This window comes from Oreochromis niloticus, linkage group LG13 (assembly GCF_001858045.2).
Source record: "Oreochromis niloticus isolate F11D_XX linkage group LG13, O_niloticus_UMD_NMBU, whole genome shotgun sequence".
In the NCBI taxonomy this organism is placed as follows: Eukaryota; Metazoa; Chordata; class Actinopteri; order Cichliformes; family Cichlidae; genus Oreochromis; species Oreochromis niloticus.
Genome location: NC_031978.2, coordinates 6,704,494 through 6,728,893, shown reverse-complemented (window position 1 = coordinate 6,728,893; position 24,400 = coordinate 6,704,494). Strand labels below are relative to the sequence as shown.

The 24,400-nt window shown below is 38.6% G+C and overlaps 1 protein-coding gene across 2 annotated transcripts in view; it reads right to left on the bottom strand.

Annotated features, from left to right (window-relative positions):
* cdh11 (cadherin 11, type 2, OB-cadherin (osteoblast)) overlaps window positions 1–24,400 on the bottom strand; it is an 87,635-nt gene that overhangs the window by 30,716 nt on the left and 32,519 nt on the right. The window contains exons 2-3 of one of the 2 annotated variants that reach the window (XM_005473687.4): window positions 19,153–19,210; window positions 1,849–2,263 (exon numbers count right to left, since the gene is read on the bottom strand). In XM_005473687.4, coding sequence (XP_005473744.1) covers window positions 1,849–1,999 — 151 coding nt within the window. In that variant the 5' untranslated portion in view covers window positions 2,000–2,263; window positions 19,153–19,210. The remainder of the gene's footprint in view (window positions 1–1,848; window positions 2,264–19,152; window positions 19,211–24,400) is intronic. The other variant, XM_019367005.2, reaches the window with a different exon arrangement.

The window sequence follows — 24,400 nt, the reverse complement described above, 5'->3', positions numbered from 1 at the left end:
CCACATCTATATTTATCCAGTTATAACCAAAACCTTTTAGTTAATTTAATTATAGTCCACAACATGTTTATTATGAACTGTCATTTCATGGTTAAACGTTAAATAGAAGGCCACATTCTGTATGTTATGTTGAATGAATTATCACCACAACAGCTGTTATGTTATATTTTGGATATTTTTGTTTGTTTTGTTTTTGTTGTTTTTCCAGTATTTTTTAGTAAGCTTAAAAATGTGTGAGAGGGAGTAAACAGAGTGGCCTGTTTTAGAAGTGTGGATCATTGGTTCAAATCCCAGCTGAAAAATGTGGGTGGATTGTATGAAGAACACACGCTTTAATGGGTCGATTTTTATGTGGAATCTTCGCAAGTCACTTAACCTCTTTTTGTTGTAGTGAAACTCCACAGTGGCTAGAAGGAGCAGTCTGTGGTTGCACTGAGCATTAGCAATGTTTGAACATGTGGAAGAATTACCATTAATATTTAAATCTTAAAGGGAAAATAATGAAAAAAATGTGTTTTTGAACATAATTGCATGTTGGCAGTGTGTCTAGAGAGGGAAAAATAAAGAATGTGTCCAAAAGAACTTTTCATTTTTTCAGGCTCTTGTGAGTTTCCTTGCAGTTTTCATCTGTTGTCTGTAATGCTCAGCATATATCTGCACACACTTCCAGCACCTGAGATGGTGATATATAACCAAAACAATAGGATAATACGCTTAAGGATGTTTTGGTTAGTGTCGATAATCTGACCGTTAGGTTTATGTTTGCGCTCAAGGCCAGGGCCTTCTGATTATTGTAAAGTTGAGTCAGAATTGCAAATTTTTAGATAATGAAACTCAGCTGACTTTATAGGCCTTACATTTTTATTCTCTTCTTACTTTCTCTGCTTACCTTTACTCATATTTAATACAGCTGAATTCAAATAAACCCGATCCTATTTGCATATTTTTCAGATTCTGTTGACAGATAACAGAGCAAGTATGAAATAGCGACTGAAATGCACCCCATTATAACTAAGCTATTTCCAAGCTGCTGTTCTGCACTGCTAGAATGCTGATTTTATAACAACCTTATCATTTGACAGATTCACCAGGCACATCAGTTTAAGACAATAACTACTGTGTGCTGTGATTTAGGAGGAACTTACATGTAACATAAGTTACTCAGATTGAATGTTAGAAGCATCAAAATGTCTTTCTTTTTTCCTTTTTTTCTCCTCCTCAGACACTCTTTCATGTCTACATCAGCTGCCATGTGGTCCTGCCTTGTTGTGGAAGGGACAGCAGTACTAAATTTGCATTTAAAGCTACAGACTCTGAAACTGTTAATTTGGAATAAGGCTGAAATCAGGTATGTACTCACTTGACAGAATACCTAATTGGTTTATATTCTGAGCTGAAACACAAAATGTTTTGGGGGGTAATGTGTCATATATTAGGTTGATGAAATGGGTTTAATATGATATTTAATGATACATTAACAACAAGGCATAACTTGATAGATCACATATTTTGGGATGAATCTACTGAGGATCATCTCGCTGGATGACTTCGGAAGAAGCTCAGTGCAAACTTTAAATGTAGTGAGTTCTCAAATCCCTCATGTGATTTTAAGAGTTACATTTATAAAAAGGAATTATTTCTGTAACAACTGCTGTACCAAGACTGCCAAGACTTTGCAATGCCGCATGAAGAAATCCACAAAATGTAAAAATCTGACAGATCTAATTGATCATTTTAAAATATGAAACTAACACAACCTCTGAAAAGATAAGCAAAATGTTGTTTTTCGGATGTTCACAGTTATGAATTTATGCTGCAAGATTACTTTGAAGCATTGCTTTGTCATACCTGGATGTCTGTGTCTGTGTCCCCTTTGATCCAAGGAAGCATTTCCTTTCCGAGTTCCTAATGCAACGCTACAAAGTGCAGAAACTCCCAGCAACACCAGGAAGGCCCTCAGTAGCCCGAGGCCCTGCCGCTTCATCATCAGCATCGCCATCTTGCCGAACCTTTGAAACTATACACTTTGCTCCGCCCACTACTTTCTGATTCCTCTCAGTGGAGCTCTGCTCCCACTGAGGTGGTATCTTGCTTTTTTTAACCAAAATGTTGTTGATGAGGTTCCTAGTTCATTAGCCGAAATGGGACCTGTTGTAGATACTCATCACCAGCTTGCCACCTCACTGCCTTTCTTCGTTTAGCTTTTCTGCCTTCTTTTTCTCCTTTCACAATTTGTGTTTTCTTATTCTTCTTGTCAAGCAGCCTGAAAGAGAGCGAATCAAAAAAAGCAGGTTTGGTCAGTGACACAAAAACAAAAAAAACAAACAAAAATATGTGCAGGCAAATATGGTTTGATGGTTTATTAAAAATCATGATTCCCAAACAGATACATTTACGGGGTGGCTGCAGCTCAGGTGGCAGAGCAGGTCAGGAAAAAAAAAAGGTTAAACAAAAGAAAACAAAGTTTACCGCATTACTCAAGTGCAAATGTGCAAACAAGTGTGTCTAATTATTCTTCACTTAAGAAAATAATATCACTGAACTGAACCACAGTAACACTGCTATTTTCCCGGCCAGTGGTTATATATTGATGCGCCATTTGCACCAACATGAGTGAGCCACCTGGCACACTTGAGAGGTGATTTGTGATGCAATTGCACATCGTCCGTGCAACGATGCACGTACGCCTACTACTGCCTACTACTGTAACAGTGCAGTACCAGTACCAGTTAGACTCTAAAGTAACTGAACTAGAGGTGCTAGTAATCTTTTAATTCTAATTGTAAATTCCGTACTGTGCTTCTTATTTTTCTTGGCATGGACCAATTGAGCAAAATTTGTATATGCATATGTGAATGTGTTTGTGTGTGGGTGTTTAATATTCAATAGATCAGTAGATGAGAAAATTCCCCCAGGGCTCATTGGCTCATGTTGATCACATGACCAGCCAACCAGGAAGTGTTGACAGTTAATCCCATACCGGCTCATCATCTGGCTAATTATCCTTGAGTCCTCTGATTGATGCACATATCTGTGTGTGGGTGTGTATGTATGTGTGTTTGTGCCTGTCTTTCATTTATTTGTAAAAGCCTCAGAGCTGTTTTTCTTTCACAGCTGCAAAAAATGGTGCCTTGATAAAAACATATCTGTGACTAAACCTGTGAAAATAAGGAATAATTTTTCGGAAAATTCTTTAAGCTGAAAGGTTGCCTGATAATTGCCTGAAAAAAATTCTTAATTGTACAGTTATAGTAATAAATAGCTGTAAAATCGAAATAAATAATGGTTGTTGACATCTTCTATTTAAAAGAGAATAAGTTAAAACTTTAAAGTGATTTTAAAAACAGCAAAACAACAACAACAACAAAAACCCCGTAAATTATGAACTCTCGTTTGCACTTGTTGTGCAACGAGCTGACACCTGCTATGCAGAATCTATTAACAGGACCTCAAACTGTCATTGATGTGTCAAATTAAGTGTCAGCTTTATTTAACAAGTAAAAATAAATCAAGTCCAAAATAAATTGCTTTCCCCAGTATCCCGGTTCCCTGCTACAAGTCCTCTGTTATTTTTCTGAATAACTGTCAGATGCGTGTCAGGTCAAACACAAGAAAAAAATAACAGACTAGATTGATAGCAGCAGACAGAGTGACAGCTCAGAAATGATCAGTGTGTATGCAAGCATGATATTGTGTGGTTTGCTTGGTGACAAATAAGTGACCCCACTGTCAAATTCAAACAAAGCACCTTTAAAAATACATATTTTTTTTGCAACTTTTCTCTCTGTTTATTTAGTTTTTATTTATATAGTGAGTTCAGATGAGTTTGTTGGAGCACCCCTTCAAATTAAGTGAAAAATCATATCGATATCTTGCAAAGCTGTGGAGCTTCATAAAGTAGGTTCTTACCTTACTAAAACGTTCTCTCCATCTATTCAGATACGTTGAGATCAGATTGTTACTCTCCTTCTTAGCCATTAGCTAGTGGTAGAAAGAAACAATATCTTTGACAAATTCCAGTCTGCACTGAAACAGCATTATTAAATTACGAATGGCACTGGTCTCATATTGCTGTCATCATACTTATCTTACAGACACTTAGAAATTCATATAAACCCATGTATGTCCTCCTCTGCACCCCTTGTATGTGGAGTCCCCCAGGGATCTATCCTTGGACCAGTTCTGTTCTCACTATATACGTTATCCCTGAGCCACCTGCTTGATAGTTTCAAAGGCATACTATTGCTATGCTAATGATACATGGCTGTAATTTTCAGTTGAGCCTAATAACCTCAACAGCCTTCCCTACCTTAATGAATGTGCTCTCTGCCATTACTAACTGGACATCTTTAATTGCCCTTCATTGTAATTCTGGGAAAACTGAAGCTCTTTCTTTGACCCAGACAGTTTCTAAGGAGGTCAGTCAGTACTGTTACGCCCTCACGTCCATTGTCAAGTCATCAGCTAAGACTTTATGTTATTTTTGAGCAGTATTTGAAATTTGAACCTGAAATTTGAAAACTCATCAAGTATTGTTTCTTTCTTTTAAGAAACTTTGCAAAAATCAAACCTTTACTTTGATTCAGTAGTATTCAATTAAGTATCTCTCCCGCTTGGTTATTTTAATGTATCTTTCAGTCATCCATTGACCATTTTCAGTTAGTCCAGAATGGACAGACTGCTAACAAAAATTAGCCAGTGTGCACATATTACACCTCTTCCCGGTGTGCTTTAATGGCTTTCTGTAAAATTCACAATCCTTTTTAAAATTATATTAATAACATATAAAGCTCTATGTGGATGGGCCTGGGATACAAATACGGGCTACTGAACCCTTATAACAGCAGTTGGCCTCTCAGAAGAGCTCATCAAGGTCTCTTAATTGTTCCATGATCTTATTTTAAAACCAGAAGTTCTCCCGCTTTTGAGGTTGTAGAACCTAAACTTTGGAACAACCACTTAGACTAGTAGGTCGGCTAAATGAGTGGTTTGCTTTAAATGACAGCTGAAAACGTTTTATTTTAAATGTGTGCTTTTGTTGAAATGTGAAGCACTTTGTTCTTGGAAAGAAGTGCTTTATAAATGAAGTTATAATTAGTAGTAGTAGTAGTGTTTAACCAATGAAGCCCAGCTACAGTATCAGGGACAGACAGCATAGGGAAAATCAGCTCAGTGTTAGAGAAACTGAAGCAGTTGGAAGGATGAGCTGGTACTGAAAATATGTTGCATGGTTATAAGGCCACACATTGGTAGAAACAGTACAAAACAGAAGAGAAATGCATGAGAAAAGAACACGCTCCTTGCTTACTTGTTCAGGATTTTAAATCCACATTGTTTGCAGGAAAGTCTGGACACAGAAATCCTCTGAACAGTGTTTACAAAAGCTGCTCCATATGCAAACCACCTTCATCAGGAAGTTAACAGATGTGAAACAATCCTGTAGAGGTGCACTCAAAAGTGTACCAAACTGTTACTCTCACTCATTTTCCTGAAAACAAAATTCTCTCACTATTGATTTTTAGTAATTTTTTATTGGGAATAATTTTTTTCTGTTTAAAATAATACTATTTCTTAAAATAAAACCCAAACCTTTATTTAAAAATTAGATCAACTTCACAATTTATTGGATTTATATAATACTGCATGGCCGTACCTTCTATGACTCATATTCTTTTGCTGTTTTCTTAAGTTTTCTGATATCTCAAATGGCTGACGGAGCGAGACACAGAGAGAAAGCGAGAGAAGCAGAAAACGCAGCGCTGAAACAGACAGTGATAATGACTCCCCAGGGCAAGCATGCCTTTTGGCCAGACCGTTTCCTATGTCTAGAATACATGACTCAAGAGTCACATTAGAATAGTGAACAGCATACTTGAGTTTGTGTGTGTTTGTATATGTGTGTGTGTGAATGCATATGCGCCGTTCCCTCGGGGTTTGTAGAGATGCTGTTAATCCATGAGTCAAGTGTTTGAGTAGGCTACTGTGATTCATTGGCTAACATGAGAGCGTAGCTCCACACACTGTGTGTGTATGTGTGTGTGTTTGTGTGAGTGTGTTGAATGTGTCACACAGAGGTCAGAGCATAGGGTTAAAATAAATCAATGTGACATGCCCCGGGTAGACATGTCCTCACTCAACAAGGAGGAAAAATTTTTTTTGCCTGTTTAACGGTCTGAATATGTCTTTAAGAATGTTTGTATTTATATCTAATGGTGTGCTGTGAATGTGCATCTGTGTATGTGACTGTCTGTGATTATGCAATCTTATTCATGTGGGCCGTTATGACTGAAAACCCCAAAGTGTGTTTACCATTTCTTTTCTTATAGTGACTAAAGTGAGCGCCAAGACAAACAGAATAAGTTCAGCAGTCTGCTTAGATTTTACTCTTCTGATATTGACTTTTTGAAATTTGACTTGGTTCATTAATATTTATATTTCTTTGCTTTTAACCAGAATTCATTATAATATGGAGCACACTGTATGACGATTAGGAGTCAAATTCTTTAAGACTGAGAATTTGGGTCTTTTGTAGAAGTAGATGTTGAATAAAAAGTGTTTTTTCCCTCTCGCTCTCTATTGCCGTGCTCACTGGTTGTTTCTCATGCTGTGTCTCTTTAGTCAGAGTAGCTGTAATGGCTGCCCTACTGGAATCACAGCTAGTACCTCCAGAACTGAAGCGAGGCACAAAAGAGATTTCCACCAAGTAAACAGCTGAAGGGAGACAATTACTCCACAGTAATAAACGTAAAGCAGTACTTTAACATTCTGCAGTTAATGCTGAAATCTTTAGTAACTAAGTAAATAAATAAATGAAAGCTCATTACTTTATTGAGTCATTGGAAAGCTTTACTCCTCTGTTGGACATTGATAAGTAAAAATGGAAACATAAACCAGGACAAATACACATTTTCATTAAACATTTCCCCAAAACAAACCTTTCAGCCGCTGTAATTAATCATTGTATTGCTGTGTTAGACACCGGAGACTTGCCTTTGTAATGCCAGCATTAAATAAAAACAGAATATGCACCTCTCTTTCTCTCTGTCACTGCCTCTTCCTTTCTCCTCACACTCCCTGTGTCATTGTTTCTCTGCGTTGTGCTTCTAATGCTTTCCCTCTTTTGTAAGCCAAACCTCGACAGCAGCCATTAAAAGAACATTAGAAAAAGTCTGTGAAGTATAGTGAGGGGAAAAAAATAGTCTTGACCCCACTTTTTTTCTCCTCTGTCTTCTCAAACTTTTCCTCACTCCCTTTCTCTTTAAGGGTCAGTAATAATAAAGGTGATTCATTCATGTATAAACGTGTATATACACCTCTCTCTAGCGTAGTGCATGGTTTGTGATTGTGCATGTAGCTGATAGTGTGGGTCTTTTCTCGCCTTTTCCTCCGTGTCTCCACATATTGCCTGTGCTGGGAAGGTGTAGGCAAACAATGGTCTCACTGTGCCTCGTGTGAAAAACGTGAACAAAAAGAGTAAGACATACATGAGGAATAAAGGAGAAGGAATGAGATAGGTTTATATGTGCTGTATTTTTTCCCCTTTGTGCCAGCTTCCCTTTTCACATTGGACGAAGCCTTTCAGCGTGGTTTTGAAAATCAAAAGCCGTCTGAATCATCGAAGAAAGAAAAAAGAAAAGACGCACAGTCAGACATTTTTTAATTATTATCTTTGCATGTAAAGACAATGGATGTTGACTGTGACAAACTCTGTTGGCATGATGTTTAAAGTTTTAGCACATTTTAGCTGCAATGACTTGTGCAACTTCTATGTAATCCAGATGCAGACACGCATTCGTAAAGTTGTGGTTACTGTTTTGGACTGACCTCGGTCAACAGCGGCCATCCCCGAGCTATGACACTAAAGGATTATGTCTGAATTAGCTAAGTAGCCGGCATGAAACAGAAGTGGATGCAGAATGTGCTGCTTGCTCCCACATCACAGCCCGAAGGCGACATTTGTCCCTTTTGTGTTCTCACAGATACTGTGTCATTGTTAGTTCTTGCCTTGTTGGTGTCATTCGCCATGGTGTTTAGCCTCCTGACAGAAAACAAGGTGGCGTCACAGCAGAAAACTGTGTCACCTCATTGCTTTAAACTAGAATATTTTTTTATAATGTCAAACCGACGTGTCTGAATTGTTTTACATTTGAATCATTTTAGGTTCACACAGTTTTTGCCTCGTCTGATTGGATAGTTAACTGTGACATCTGTGCTATAGATATGACTAGCAATGCAACTTTACCCCGATGTGTCATCATTGCACCATGTATATTAACATTTAAGGTTTTGCCTGAGGAGGTCCACTCAAGGACACCACAAAAATACAACAGTTGACTGTTGCCAAAACCGAACTATAACCGCTGGACCCCTCTGTAACCCTGCAAGCTATTCGAACCAGATGTGATACATTTTTTTCCACATATATGCTGGGATGTGAAAAGGGGTCAAGGGAGGTTTAAAAAGAGATTTTCTCTTACTGTAAAAATCCACTCCTACTCTCCCATACAAATCAATCCCTTCACTGTGCTGTGGCAGACATAAAGCTTTGGACTGTTTTTTTTTCCTTTTTCTTTCTTTTTTTGTTGTAAACTCTGGCTCCTTGAAGTGACATATTCAACAAGGAGAGATTTGATAAGACGAGGTATAGATGAGATGAAACAGGACAGAGCAGGAGGGAGGAGGGAGACGGAGAGAGAAAAACAGCTAACAGAAATAAACAGGGTTTGTGTTTGGGTTTGAATTTTACACAAACTTTTGAGATGCTGCAAATATTTAACCCTGTTATTATTATTTTCCCTGAAAATGTGCAATACATTACTTAGACTACAAAGTGTGATTATATGGAAACTGCGGATTACTGAGTGAGAGCCAAAGAGGTGAGCGCACAGAAAGCTAAAAGGTACAAAGATAGAGAGTCAGTGTATTAAAGTTCACTTCGAGGATCTTATTTCGGTTACCGGGTCTTTGTGGTCTGTTAAAAGCTTAAAAACAGAGCGGTGCTGAAAACAGACACCCAGCGTTTAGCTCACACCACGAAACCTGAGGCTTAATTGCCTTTCAATTAGAGGAACTAATAGGTGTGCATGTGTGTGTATGTGTGTGGTGAGGCAATTACAAAGAAAGAGCTCCAAAGCTTTCTCAGCATTCACGAAAATAGGTATTAATGAGAGGCTAACAACTCTCTCTCTCACTTCGCTTTGAGTGTGTGTCTGCTTGTGCATGTGTATGTGTAGAAGCTGCTGATTTCCATTGAGCCATTAGTGAGATTCAAGTGCTAATTACCACTCACAAGAGCCCACGTTTGCCATTTTCACACGTGTGCACACGCACACACTTGCTTTATGTACAGATCTTTAAAATCTTTAATCAACCACATTTCAACATCATTAATATCAAATTACTTGGAAAAGAATGAAGTAATGACTGTCCCGGCCCTATTTAAGATCCACAACGTGGATTTCTAAATTATATGCATTAGCTAATTGAATCATTATGTAATGGTGTTATGGTGCCGTTTATGTGATGCTTTCTTAACGCTTCTGCTTCATGAGACATTTGGCTTTAACAGAAAAGACTGGGAAGAGAATGAAAGACATCAATCAAAGAGCGACAATTTGGATTTGATCTTGTGTGGCTTTTAACGAGCGAGCGGCACACAACACAAAGACAGAGCGTAAGACGCATGGAATGCTGCACAGACCACAATCCCTGACGCTGATAATTCCACAGTTAGAGGTGCGTGATACAGCGGAAAAACAAGCATCAATGCACCGCTAGTAGATTTGGTAAGGATAAACATTAGTCTCAACCAAATCCTGTCACCTGGTATCCATCTCTCTGAAGCTAATGTGCTTCATGTCATGGAGCTTTGATAGGTTTTTGATGGAGAGAACAGTCTGCAGAGGTTCAATTTCCACAGTGAAGCAGATCTGTTTCGTCTTGGAAGACAAAAACATCTTCCGCAAGGACACTGATGCCATCGTTGGGAAAGAGCTGAGTCACTGTGAATGAATATGGGCTCATTTTGCTTTGAAGGAATTAAACAGTGTGGCACTTAGGGAGCAGCTTGTAAGAAAAGGTCAATGATCTGAGGAAAAGATTAGTAATATGGGTTTTTCTTGTTCTTGTTTGCTCTGGTATTGGTCCAGGAAGCAAGAAGTTATAATATGCAATCACTTCTTTGTACCAGAGTGATTAAAAAGCCTTGTAAACTTTCCACTTCTGCCATTTCTTGTTCTTGCAGCCGTGCTTTGGCTTCATCTTTATTTTTTGTGAACTCTTCCCACGATCCTTGTGTCTGCGTAGTCAGAAAGCCATGCAAACGACACCAGAGCAGGACCATAAATCCAACCACAGGCAGAGAGAAACCTGTTACCAATCTTCATCATCATTTGAAGATACAGCAGCCAAAGTGTCCCATCATTGCTTTATGGCTCCCAATAACACTTCTGCACCGGATGTCAGTAACAGGTTTATAGGGGTACAGCTGAGTCATATCTTAGTTTAGACCAATTATAGAGAAACATTTTCGATGTGCAGACTTCTGAACGGTAGGTTGTTGTTGTTTCATCTTGTCTGTGTCTGTTTAGCTTTAAAGCTGTAGAGAGCTCATAATATAGAAAGACATGGATCCACTTACTTTGTAGGCATACTCTGTGTTTTGACAGTTAGCAGTAGCACAGTTATGTTTATTTAATTAATACAATTAACTGAACTTAGAGGAATACTTTGGAAGCTATACAACTGGCACAACAGCTAAGTCATGGTGTTAATTTCAAGAACGAAATGAACAAAGCTGAAAATGAAGAAGAAAAACAATGTGCTGACAGCTCTGACATTTATAATTTTTTTTAAATTTTGCATTCAGCTAGCTAGCATCTAATTAAGTCTGATTCACATCCACAGCTAATTTATTCTGTCAAAAGTATTTTAATTCATAAAGATAACACTCAGTTTACATGAAGACATTTTTGTTTTGATTAGCATCCTCGTTTACTCCTTATCGTGTTGATTTGTGCTGAAAATGATTATAAATCATGTGCAATCACAACATGTTTTTTGTGATGAGCGAAAGGTTGCGTTTTACATCTTAGACGTCATGTTCTGTGCATTTAAACATACTCTGTTCTCTGCTGCTTTAAATCACTTAATTCATCCCTATCACCACAGCTGCCTTGTAATTTCATAACCTGTATTCATCAAGAGATAAACTGATTGCAACATAAAACCAGAATTTCTCTCCCAAAGAGCTGATTGTGATACCAATACAATTCTATTTTTTATTTAGTTAGAAACATTCTTTTACTTTAAATACTGAATTCATAGTTTTTGGGCACAGTGTAACAACAGCTGCTGCTGCTGCTGCTGCTGACATCTTGCTTTTATAAAACAAGACAACAAATTTATAGAAGAAGAAATCATAACGGCAACATAAACAAAGGCGATAATGGGGTGAATGTTTCAGCAGGGTGCGTCACTCTGTTGTTCCTGATTTGGCCTTTAATTTCATAAGGAAATCCTTCAGGGTGAAAAGAAGTTAATGACTCAACCAATCAACTCTCTCTGCTCTTCCAAATGAGCAACCAGAATAGACAGTAAAACAACGGGCGAGCTGATGAGATGCAGTTAAGCTCGAGGCAACACAATGCAGTTCCAATTAGCCTGTTGACCACTGTTTATTGGCTATTGGTTTGCATGGGAATGCCCTCTTCAGGCTTTAACTTTGTGTCCGCGTCCCTTTATTTCTGACAGTGGGACTGTCTGTAAATACCTTGCAGTGACAACTGTGTTCCAATTGTCTTGTTAATCACTTAAACATAAATCCTTATGAATGTGGTTGAGAAATTCATCTTTAATTAAACAACAATCAAATTCTTCCTCTCTATCTCGCCCTGTCCTTCTTTCGCTCTGCTATTGTTTCTTATTGTTTTTCTTTCTATATTCTCCTCTGCTTCGGCTCGCTACATCTGTCCCTTTTATTCCTTTCCCGTTTCAATTTTCTGTCACAGTCCAGTAGGATCCATTGTAGCAAAATATAGCTTTGCAATACAGCTCCAGAATGACACTGTAATTACTGCAGTAGACTTAAAAATGTACTCAACCACAAAACATGAGCAGAGCCTCACAGGTTTGCTTCATTTTCATTCTTGTTTATCCAATTTTTTCTTATATCTCTCGCTCGGGAAAATGGCTCCTCAGATGCAGCCAGATATTTCTCTCACACTGCTATCAAACAGCCCCATTATTGTTTGCTATGTACACGCTCACATATGGTTTAAAAGATTGAAGTACTTCAAAAACAAGTCATTGAGGACATCTGTAGAGGTTTAGAGTTCACAGTCAGACACAATCTACATCACAAGAGATTCATGACACTGTCACTGTATCCTTTAATCAGAGAGCTGGGCAAAGATAAGACAGATGAGTATAATGGCGGGGTGGGGGTGGGGTGGGGTCATGTCAAGACTAACACAGAAAGAAAAAGGGACTAGTCAAGAAAAGATTCTACTCATTGTCAGAATAGAAATACAGAATTACACAGCTGCTGGAATAGAAATGGAAAAGGGAGTAAACTTTGAGGAATGCGTAAAAAAAAACCAAGCAAAACTGAAACTTTGTGCCTCTCGCTCTATCTGACTCTTTCTTTGTGTGTGTGTGGTTTCTTTTCTCCCCCCCACTAAATGAGGAGGAGAAAGAGAGACAGGGCAGGAAACGGTGGCGTCTGGAATCGATTTGAGGCTAAAGGAAAAATAAAATACTTTGGATTCTTAAAGGCTTGAGGAGCAGGGACAGATGACCGCAAAGAAATGAAGAAAGGTAGGAGAGAGAGAAGAGGCCACATAACCACAAGTTTAAAAAAAAAACCCAACATAAAATAAGGCGATACAAAGCTAGCATAAAGGATCTAGACCACTGCAAAAGATCTGTGAGCTCACCACCATGAGTATACTGGAGGAAAAACTTGTATTGTGCACAACAACACAAAGAGTTATACAAGACATTTGGAGAACTGTGATTTACACTCATGCCTCCCAAAAAGTTGATTCTGTTCAGTGAAAGAACTCTTCCAAGTGACTTCTTCAACAAATCTCCAACTTTGACAAGTTGGTGGTAGTGATAGAGTGCGAGCGAGTCGAAAAGAATGGGTATGTCCTAGGGTCTGTCACAGACTCCCGCAGCTGAGAAAGAAACATTAAAGGGTAAAATTGCTTCCGATATTAAGGAAACAGAAGAGGAAATATTTTATATGCACACACATGTTTAGGACACCGTATATAACTTGTGTGAAGGGAGTGAGGGTGAAGGTTGAATGGGAGAGACTGCGAGTAACCTGAGACATTGCTGCAGTGCCATGAGATTCACTTTAAAACCCATTTCACACTACAGCTGTAAAACTGTTTATTTTCTATCCAATTTCAACAGCAGTGTGTAAGCATCCAGCTCTTTACTGTGACAGCTTCTGTGATCCCCACACATGCTGAGGTTTGTTTTGTGACAGGAGGATACAAACCGAGCTGAACAGGTGACAATGCAAAATGGAAAATAATAAACAATAATGATGAGATTTAAGGTAATCTTAAAGATAACATGTCTTTGCAATAACTACTCTGCAATATTACTTTGAGTAGCTATAATGCATAATTTCATAGTTTCTGGTCCTATATTTCTTTTGAATTTTTCAGTTAGTAATCGGCAGTAAAGCTTGATCAATTTATCATCCGAATTTAGCTATTTGGTGACCTCTTTACATTGGTATTTATAACGGGTAATAAATCAAATTAAAAAATAAATAAAGAGGAGACAAGAGAAACACCCTTCAATCATGCAGTGAGTTTATTTCATCCACTAGAGGGCACTCTGCCCTATTGATACATGTTTTGAATGACACAAACACAGCCATCAGCTGATCCGAGCAGAGCTGGCCAGATCATAACTGAGTAAATAAATTAATGCACATAATCATTTTAGGGAAATATGTTTGTTTTGTATGTTGAAAGAAACAAATACCGGTATCTGGCTTAAAAATACCTTACTAGTAAGTAAGGACAATCTGCTTTTTAGTAGTTTGGATAATCATTAATCATGAATAACACAATCATTGAGTTCGACTGGTAAATCTTTATAATTTTTTGAATGTGTGTTTTTAGTGATACTGCATTATAAATCAACCTTAATTTTATATGTATACAGTTGAAGCTGTAAATCGGTACACTGCAGAGGACTACTGAAGCCGCCATTAACGGATCAGCAGGAAGCTAATTTATCTTATTAACAATGCTCGTTAAAGCGACCACAGCAATGAGTGCTGTTGTGTGTTATTGGCCCCGTGCAACAGTTACACAGCTGCCAAACAGTCGCAGATGGAGAACAAAGAGGCAGGTGAAAAGAACTAATACCGGCTTCAAGTCCACAAGAATCAAGTAGCATTATGAGGAAACAAATAATGCATAATGGTAAGAGAGAGAAATGAAGAGATCAACGGAAATTGCCAAGCAGTAGGGAGGAAAAAAAAGAGGAAGAAAGAGAGCAACTGAGAGGGATTTGTGTCCAGCTAGGTTAGCCATGTGTGCTCGTGCTTTGGCAAGCTCAACGAGTGTTCCAGCATGATGAATAGAGACTAAAGATATTAGAATATGAGACAGAAAGAGAGAGATATCAAAGGGAGCCTGAGAGGATAGAAGGTGGAAATCCTCTTTTTTTCCATTCTTCCCCAAAGAGAAATGAGAGAGTTAATCCTCGGGGGCTTACATTTGTTTTTTTCCTCTCTATCTCTCTGTATTTCTGTATCTCTGCCTCCTGACATTTTCTTTGCTCCCTCCTGATTTTCACTTTGCCTCAATCTCATTCTCTGCTTGTAGTTCTCAGCTCTGTCTCTGTTAACAATCATCCATATTTGCATCTCTTCTTCCAATCTTCTATATTCTTCTGTTGTTGAATTCCCCATTTCCCTGGATCCCTGTCTTTTTCTCTCTCTCATCCTTCTCTCTTCCCTTCCATCTCTCTGATTCCGTGCGGGGTTTATGGGTTTATGATGCACGGTAATCTTACCGCAAACACATTTATCTGCTCATTCTTTCTGTTTCTTCTCACTCTTTTTTTCTTTCTTTTTGCTCAGTGGTGTTTTGAGATGTGTGATGATGCTTATAGGATATTTACATTCGATCTCTGCATGGTGTGCAGTGAAATGTAGTGACAGAACAAGAGAAAGAAACCGAGCAATGAAATGCAGAGCTGAACAGCTCAATGAAGAGCTGTGCAAGTTGAAACAGTTGAAACAGAGCAGTGAATACAAATTCAGGGCACAATAACACAGATAAATGCCAAAGTGGAGTAGAGCGGAATTAAAATGAAAAGCCATCTAAGGTCTGTATGTAAGGGATCGGGAAAAATCTATTTATCTGTCATTTAAAATCTAAATCATAAAACTATGCCTCTGTCCATCTGCCCATCCCATTTGAGCCACACGTAATGGGCGATCTATGTTTTAAAAGCAATAAAAAAAAAAACCAAAACCACGACATTTGGGTCATAAGGTATTGTTTTTTTTTCTAGTTCTTGCGGAAATCCAGTGCAGGTGGCTTTGTGATGGAAGGCTTGGTTGATCAAGCCGAGCCTGTAATCTCATATTGAAGGATAACTCCATTTCTTGCATCCTTTGAGCACCTAAAAGCAATTTCCCTCTCTTCTGAAATGCCATTTTCTCCTGATATTAGATCCGTTAAGCTTCAAAATTAAACATTGTTACCTGATGCAGTGTTCCCAAAGCTTTGATGATTGCATCATCACCCGTGTCACTATTTTACAAGCAATCATCAGTTGTCTGATTTTTCTCACAAAATCACGCTGCAACAAAGAGGAACACCTCCCAGCTCCTCAGTAGGAATTAGTAGGCACGCATTATTTGACCAACAAAACTCTTTCTGTCTTTGTGTCTCAGAAAGCTCTCACACAGCCATTATTATTTCACAAGATTATAGACAAGCAAGATTCATATTTTAAGGAACATTTAAGCTTATTTTTCTTTATCGCTGAAAATGCTTAGTGGCTGAAACTGCAGAAATCACATAACAAGTCAGCTGTGTCACTGGGAAAAAGTGTAAGTGGGCAGAAATTTCACAAAATGAAATGAGCAATTATGCCATTTGCTGAATAAATCAATTCACACACTCGTTTCATCATTTGTCACTTGTTGTGTCATCTGAAGGGGATAAAAAGCCCTCTCACTCTGTTCTAAAGCTGAGAAAGTCTGTCTCCAGGACTTCTGATACATCTTCATCAAGCTCGTTTTCAGCCATTAAGCTGATAGTGTTATTCAGAACACTCACCAACAGTTTCCACAGAACTCAAACCAAACAAATCCACTGCAGTACTGTGCAATATGGAGCAGCTCGGATATGGATATTTGATTTGTCTGCTTTTGAACTTTTAGTTCTTAGTACCAGTCAAAAGTAGATTTCAGGTGTTTACTCACTACTTACTCACATCTCAAACTGTCACTGTTGCAGCTCAGTAGATCTCGGGAATAATTTATTTCCACGCTAGCTGTTTGTGTTTTTCTGCGGGCTGGAATAAGGGAGTGCCTTTAAACTCTTCAGGTTTAGTATTTTATTGATGTGTGCTTTTCTATATCTGGTTCTCAATCAGTCAGACAGCTGGATAATCAATACTGGTAGAGGACATTAAAACTCTGCGTGTGTGTGTTTGTGTAAATCCCTGGAAAGAAATCTTCTCGTCCCTAATTCCTGGTCCTTATCTGTCCTCCCAGACCCCCATCAGTGTCACATTTTAAAGATATATGAGCCTGATAGTTAATGAGTTTTAACAGCATTTTGCAGCTCTACTTTACACTCCCGGGAATGGCTTATCAGTACTGGGTTACACCTACCGCTGACTCTATGTGTTAATTCTCTATGGGAAACTGCAGCATTTTGTACTTTTTCTGCTCACTGTGTTAACATTTATATTTTTCTCTGTTAAGAGCATAATTTGTCTAACTTGTATGTCTTCTTTTAAAAGCAATATGTTAAGACTTTCCTTCAATCACACATTTGAGCTCTTTTGAGGAAAAAGGGAAATAATATATAATAATAATTGAATTAATCAGATGTCCAATGTACAGCTTCAGGTTGTTTTTGGGTGGTAGATCCTTGTATTTGTTGGGTGACATAAATCTCGTTGAATGATCATGAGCTCATGGCTTTTAAGATCCTCCAGATAAAATGTCTGTTATACACAAATGCACAACTCGTATAGCAAAAATGCTGAGAGGAGCAATCATGAGCCCACTGGTGCACTTTGTGTATTGTACACAGCAAATCAGATCATTACTTGATCAGAAAACTTTGTACATACAGAGCGGTGTAGAAGTTTGGCAAAATTACACTATTGTTTTGAAGGAATTCCCACTTCAATATTTCATTTTGGTATTGTTACACTGTCACTGGACCTCATCTGCAATGATGCTGTTGTAAGCATTATAGTTTGTTAGTTTCTGCTTGAAAAATATGCATTTGAGTCAAAGAATGTGCTGCGCGTAAACAAAGCCAAAGCATACATCAACAGCAGAGACTCTCATGAGAAATCCCAACTAATACTTGAAACTACAACGTGTCTCATTGAACCTAAAACAGTTGTGCTGACGATTGTGCAGCAGAAGTTTGCAGCTCTGCTGCCTGACAAGATTAATTCTCTCAAGCCTCAAGCCTTTGGATGAGGCAAAGCTCTGTGGCTGCACTGGCGGTAAGCTGAAATAGAGTGTAATTTAGAAACTATCTCCCCGTATCATAAAAAAGCAAAACGAGTGAAGAGGGAAAATGAATGCTAGTCCTAATGTCCTCCTGCTTTCTCTCTGTGTGAAACTGGTATGAGAAAAAAAAAAGCAACTGAAAAAAATAGCCCAGGGCAGCCAGATGCGTGGACATATAGCCATATAAAAACAGAATAAATTTGTTTTTTTCTTTTAGTAGGAATAGGCCGAGAGAGAGAGAGAGAGAGAGCGAGTAAAAGAGACCTGAGTGTGACCTGAGAATCTTTCAGATACATCTTTTAGTGCAATTTCAGTTTATTTTTATAATGCTGAGACACACATTGTGAGAACCCTGTCACTAAATTGTCATAGTGACAGAAGAGGTCATCTGGATATATGCCTTCTATTATAGGAAGTGTGCTCAGATGCCGATTTAGAGGTCAAAAGGTTAAACATCCAATCAGCGCACTAAAACCTTTTGAAACCAAGGCTGAGTTACGAGCATAATCAATAGTTGTGACTGGAGACACAGTTCATAGGAAGCCACAAAGCAGATTGAGATGAAGGAAAAACTTTATGTCCAGTTTTAAAACCCATACAGACCCTGTGGTCCAGTAATAACAGAACAATTGGTTTGTCAAATTCAACTTTTGAAATGTATAGTTTTCCTTCAAAACACTCCAAATAGGCCTTTTTCACCCTGAATATGTAAACGTTTTTAAGCCATCAGGCTTCTCAAATTGCTTGCCCTTCATCATCCATGGCATCTCAGTTCTTTTAGGCTTCATCAAATAATTCAAGCATTTGTTTTTTATTGTATTTGGATCTTTCTGCATATTTCTCTTTTTCCCGTCTGGAGCCTGCAATTGAATGATTAGACTGTGCCATTCTGGAATCGGCTTGTCAGCCTGCTAGCCACAGATAAGCACACTCACGATCGATTAGATCTGCCTTTAATCTATTCAACTTTTTCCAGGCAAATAGAAAAATGCTTAGTATGGAAGATGTGAGGTGTGCGATACAGTGACTTTCAGAACATGTGCCCAAAGGGCAAATGCATTGTAAGCTACATTTTCAGGCATGAGATCACATTAAATATGAATTTTTACAAGTCCTCTTTAACAAGCTGCTGAAGGCAAATACAAGCTAAACATTTTTGAATAATTTTCTACTAATCTTGAAGGATGGGGCTCATTACTGAAAGAGATGGAGGCAAAACTGCAAAATGTCTAAATGAAAGAAAGAAAAGAAGATGGGAAGGGTGGAAAATTAATGGAAGAGCGCCAGTTAAATGTAATGCTAAACAGGCTAGTGGGGCTGATGTCTTAATGGCACTCTACAGGCCCTTTGTTTTAACACACAAACACACAGACATACACAATAGAGAAATAAATGTCAGGACGCACCTTTAGCTCATCACTGTGTTGAATACAAAGGCTTTGTTTCCCGTTAAGTGACAGAGATCTGCCAAAGAAGAGAGAGAGAAAATTTACATTATTAAGATGTAAGACCCGCCATTTACCGGAGAGAAAGGAGCTCAAAGACATTACTTATTATATTGCCATGATGTAATTAGATATGTTTTCATTAGCTCTGCTGCATATTTCATCACATTGTGCATCAACGTATAGCTCAGGAAAAAGAAAAAGAGGACGCATGTCAGAATACTGATGAGAAAAAAGGCAGAGAAGAAAAACAGAAGTAAGATGTTGAACTGAAGTTAAAATGTGCCTTTTGATGACGCATAACCCGAAATAGTCGTTATTAATTTAAGCGCTAGCGAATCCACAAACAAACTGCTCATAATCCTTACATGCAGGGAGTTTATTGCTGTTGCCCTTGATATATTCTGAAATATACTGCAACTTGTGGCTACACATGGATGGAGCGAGTAAGCGTAAATTAAACATTTAATTCAGTTGCTGACTTAGCCACTTCTGTTCTAAACCATTTCCTGTATGTACAGTGCACCAGCCTGCAGCTGGTCTATGCGTTAGGGTTAGTATTCCTAACACTTTGACCATAAAGTGTGATGTATGAGCACAGAGCAGACAGACTGCACATCCTTAACATTACACACGAGTAACCAAGATCACTCAGTTCAGGTTTTACAGTTGTGTTCATGAATTATTGCAGTTTATATGCCAAGGGGGAAAAGGGGGGGGAACCCCCGAAACATGGTTGGACAGCCCAATCTCATTTTAAAGTCATCAAATACTCTAAAAAAAAAAAAAACCCAAAACAGAAAACTCCACCCCCCAAAAAACCCTCCAAAACAAAACAAGGAAGCTTGCGAGGTGTCCTTTGCTGTTGTGCCATTAAACATCCCCTGCGGCAAATGGTGAGCCTGGTCCCATTCCCAATTTGTTACATATGGGTTTTTGTTCAAGACCTGTGACATTTAAATGCACTGCTTTCAGGTAATTTTTCCAACTACATGGATCATTTTGTAAAGACGGTTCATTTAAACCAGACCACAGCAAGTGAAAACAAAGAGAAACAGAATGCAAAGCACTAAGCTTCTAAATGTGACAAACTAGTGATTTATGCCACTGCCAACTGCCCTGCCCTTTTATGCAGAATTTGTTGCGCTTTCAAACAACACTGTTAGCTCCCTGCATTCAGTATTGCTGAATCCAAAGCACCGACACCGAATCTTTGTGACTCTCGCAGCTTCTTACACGGCAGCAATATTTGACACCCTGCGATGAAAACACATTGAGATAGGGGGGTGTCTTCGTTACTATATAACCAGACTAGAGGTCTCCAAGCCCGTGGGGTGGACAAATTTAGTTCTGCTTTCATTTGTGTTTATGGTAAAGGTTCACTTTGATTTGCTTTTTAAAATATACAAAAAAGATTACTATGATTCACTAACTGAAAAAAACCCCCAAACTAGTAATGACTTTATTATAACTGTACTTTTAAGTCTTTTTTTGTAGCCATAAGCTCGTTTAGCCTGGTTGTTGCTCAGTGTTGTTGCTACAGGCAACTAAGACCCTTTATTATGGGCGTGTTTCTCTAACAGTTTTCCTCCTCAGAACATTAACCGATAACTGTTTGACATATTGATTGCTATAATGCTGGTATGATGATGTGTAAACATCATTGTAGCTTCCATCCATTTGTGCATCAGTCCTCCTCCACTTATCCAATTCATGTTCATAGTTGGGCTGGAGCCTATCCCAGCTGTCACTGGACAAGAGATGGGGCACACCCTGGATAGCTTGGCAATCTATCTATATAGCTAACACAGAGAGACAGACAACAATTCACGCTCACATTCACACACATGGCTAATTCAAAACCACCTTAATCTAACATGCATGTCTTGATTACTTGGAAAAATCACCACACAGGCTGGGAGAGAACCCACACGATCACAGTGAGAACATTTAAACTCCACACAGAAGAGCCTCACCCGGTCAGTGGATTCAAACCCAGGACCTTCATGCTGTAAAGCAACAGTTCTAACCACCCGCTACTGTTCCGCCCCCTCTTTTTTCTATCCCTTATCTCTTTTATGTCATGTTTTAATGCAGACACACTCCAATGGAAGCATCAGGGGCAACTCCTGCCTACTTTGACATGCAGACAAGAGGAGCTCAGGATCGAACAAACCTTTCAATCAATAGATGACCTGCTCCACCTACTGAGCCACAGGTGCTCTAATATTTGTATGACAAACAAAAAGTCATGAAGTGAGTGTAGAGCAGCAAGTCACAATATGCGATGTCTCTTTGAGTTTTGGGCCAAAAGGTAGCAAGGTTGAAATCCAGAACTGGTAATGAATGGTTTTAAGGAAATGCCTTTATGCATCCATTGCATTCCCACATCACCTGAAATGTTATCTGAGCAGGGAATTGAATGGGAGGTGCTCTTGCCTCTGTCAGTAACCAGCACTGAGAAGCCCTTGAGCAAACTACTTAACCCTGGTCGGTCCCAGTGGAGCTGCTCGGGGCCTGTGCTGGTGCTGAGTGGCTGTACAGTGCAATTCCCCAGCATGAGTGTGAAGCAGAGTGTTGCTGAAAATGAAAATTAGTGATTTGTGCAAGCCTTCATGGGTGAATAAGGGTGAAAGCCAGTAGAAAGCAGTCCAGCAACATTAAATTTCTTCCTTTCCATCTAGTAATTATGTGGGTGTGATGGCACATGGGTTAAGAGATGAAGAAAAATACTGCGAGGGAGATATTTTATAACGTAATAGCTAAATATCAAAAGGCCAAAACTGCCTTTATCTTCAGTGCCACATTTCTTTTATCCACATCTTAATAAATGTGCAGTGAGAGATCACACAGCTCTAAGGACCGAGACACTGCAATAATTAACTGCTCCTTCATATTTTTTTCACAGGAACAAAAGATCAGTACATGTAGCTTAGGAAGAAAATGTGTACAAGAAATGTAGTGCACCTGTTTAATGATGTTTTCAGCTTAACATTTTTTTGTAAAGTAGACACACAGACAAAATGTTGGTGCCTTGAAAGGTACCGGTGGTTTGAGCTTACACAATGACCCGTGTAACCATAAAGGATATCACTTTATACTTTGGGGACCAGTAATGCACAATGGCGTGCTCAATGTGGTTTGATCACAATAATTACATAATGGAAAATTCTGTTTTTGGGGCAAATTTTATTCTTTTTTCTTCAAGACTGTTGAATAAGTCGCTCAAACACTTCAAAATGCAAAAATACTTTAATAACATAACACCGCTGCTCATATGTCAATCATTTGTCGCTAAACATCGGATTTTCTTGTTTGCATTACGTGAAAGTGACAGCAGCGGCGCTATCAAAAGTTACAGCACCATCAACACCCTCAGCATCACAGCATAACTGACATGCCACAAACACCATCATCAGCAGAACATAACAAATCATCATTATTCAGTGTTGGTAATATTCCTCCTGCATAAATCATTATTGTGATATCATTAGAATCATGTAGCTGATCGACCTGCTTCGTATGCACAGAACCTGCTCCTTTCACCTTGTTAAAGAAAAACGGATTTTTGTCAGAGTATTATGAGCAACACGTGCTGACACTGCACATGTACTTATAAGCAACAATGGACTACATTGTTAACAACACCAGGGGTACCTTTAAAATGAGGCATGGTTTCTGAAGCTTTGCACTAATCACTATTGTGTGATGTCATGGTGGAAATTTATACCAATGGCAATTGTGCTATTGTTATCATTCTCCAGCTAAATCTGCCTGCTTTATATGCAGAGACGATTGAGTTCAGTCCAACCGTAAAATGACAGCTCGTTATGTGAGGGAACATGAATTTTACCATGTTGTGGTATTGCTAGGGACCCCGAGACAATACTATCAATACTGTCACATTTTGAATTGGTTCTTGTGTGAAATGTGAAATGCTTGAATAACGGCCTATTGATTGGTAGGCCACTGCCAGCAACTCTGTTGTGTACATGTTTCAGTGCATGCACACAACCTCTAGAATGTGATAATAGTTTGTATTGATTTATTTTGATGAATTGCATTCATTTCTGAAAAGTGATTTTTCTGAAGATAAACACAAGGGGGATCTAAGAATGCAACGTTTTAGTTCGGCAATAAATAATACCCAAGAAAAAAAACTTTGAAAGATGATATGATGACGACTACACTCCAACATCTTCTTTGATGTACAGATTGTGTATTTTGATCTTAATTAATGCAAACTACATGGTCTGCATGCTTCCTATTAGGACCGCTCAGTGCCTCTATGACGATCTAAGCTACTTGTTTGCTCCGAACACATTTTTAGGAATGTGGTTGTGATGTTGCCGCATGATTCCTGTTCTCTTTAGTTAAAACAGAAAAAAAAAACAGCGTGGACTGCAGCTGTCAGCAGGAGAGACATTATTTAAGGATAAAGACATTTCTCAGTTCCCCATTACTGCAGAAAATAACCACAAGTGTATTTTAATGTGTGTGTGTGTGTGTGTTTTTTAAACTGGTCTGCAAATACTGTAGCCCTGTCAAACTGCTCAAATAGACACAAACAATATGTGCACACACACGTGTCATGTACAAATGCAGACAGCTTAAAATCGAGTCATCAGTGTTGTGTCTGTCATTAGCTAAAAGGCCTCAAGCTGGAGTGAAACCAGAATAATTATTCTGATTATAGTCCTCTAGCTGAGCTCTATCCAAACACATTATACTCCCCCAGATTAAAATCTGGTGTTTCATGTGGTTTCTAAATCAAGATGTTAGGATTTATTCCATGATAGCAGCCAACTGGAATCTTAGCATTACAAAAGTGGAGGAAAGACCAATTTTATGTAGTCGTATAAAAGCAACCAACAATTTTTGATATTTTGTCTGGCCAGGAGATACACTTTGAAGGTAGTATTTTTTACTGTCTGACTCTTCACATAGCTATTGCTCTCCGGCTTTATAGGGCAGTGTAACAGATGACCTTTACATGGGGAAACTCTGCTACAGCTGAGGAGCCTGAAGATATTCCTGACTCAAAGTTTAAGAAGCATTTTGACAGTAATGGATTTATTGGGAAGGGGTTGTCATTTCAAACTGCCCTGAAATACAAACCTTTTCCCCCCCTCTAGCACTCATTAAAACAGCTTAAAACACCAATGAAATGTAATAATCATATCTCATGTCAGCAAATGGGTTTGTGTGA